Source organism: Rhinopithecus bieti, unplaced genomic scaffold (genome assembly GCF_001698545.2).
Source record: "Rhinopithecus bieti isolate Rb0 unplaced genomic scaffold, ASM169854v2 scaffold_48943, whole genome shotgun sequence".
Lineage (NCBI taxonomy): Eukaryota > Metazoa > Chordata > Mammalia > Primates > Cercopithecidae > Rhinopithecus > Rhinopithecus bieti.
In genome coordinates this window covers 1-660 of record NW_016894778.1, presented here as the reverse complement: position 1 = coordinate 660, position 660 = coordinate 1, and the positions used below count along the sequence as shown (strand labels likewise).

General features: G+C 44.2%; 1 protein-coding gene across 1 annotated transcript; it reads left to right on the top strand.

Moving 5' to 3' along the window:
* Nucleotides 1-5: 5 nt before the first annotated feature.
* LOC108525967 (zinc finger protein 418-like) lies at nucleotides 6-653 on the top strand (the record flags this gene model as incomplete). The annotated part of the gene is given in 2 exon segments (XM_017866707.1): nucleotides 6-360; nucleotides 363-653. Coding segments are annotated over 2 exon segments (646 nt in total), but the record flags the coding sequence as incomplete, so codon positions are not given.
* Between the last annotated feature and the right edge of the window lie 7 nt (nucleotides 654-660).

Below are 660 nucleotides of genomic sequence, written 5' to 3'. Positions count from 1 at the left end.
AACATCATCGAGTTCACACTAGAGAAAGACCTTATGAGTGTGGAGAATGTGGGAAATCTTTTAGTCGAAAGGGACACCTTAGGAACCATCAGCGAGGTCACACTGGAGAAAGACCTTATGAGTGTGGAGAATGTGGGAAATCTTTTAGTCGAAAGGGCAACCTCATTCAGCATCAGCGAAGCCACACTGGAGAAAGGCCTTACGAGTGTAGGGAGTGTAGGAAATTATTTAGGGGCAAGTCCCACCTCACTGAACACCAGAGAGTTCACACTGGAGAAAGGCCATATGAATGTAATGAATGTGGGAAATCATTTCTAGACAGCTCTGGGTTTCGTGTTCATCAGAGAGTTCACACTGGAGAAAACCATTTGAGTGCAGTGAATGTGGGAAATCATTTCCTCAAAGCTGTTCCCTCCTTCGACATCGGAGAGTTCATACTGGAGAAAGGCCTTATGAGTGTGGAGAATGTGGAAAGTCATTTCATCAGAGCTCTTCCCTCCTTCGACATCAGAAAATTCATACTGCAGAAAGACCTTATGAGTGCAGAGAATGTGGGAAATTCTTCTTCAGTCTCCTTGAACACAGGAGAGTTCACACTGGAGAAAGGCCTTATGAATGCAGTGAATGTGGAAAACATTTACTCGAAGATCTGCGCATTTT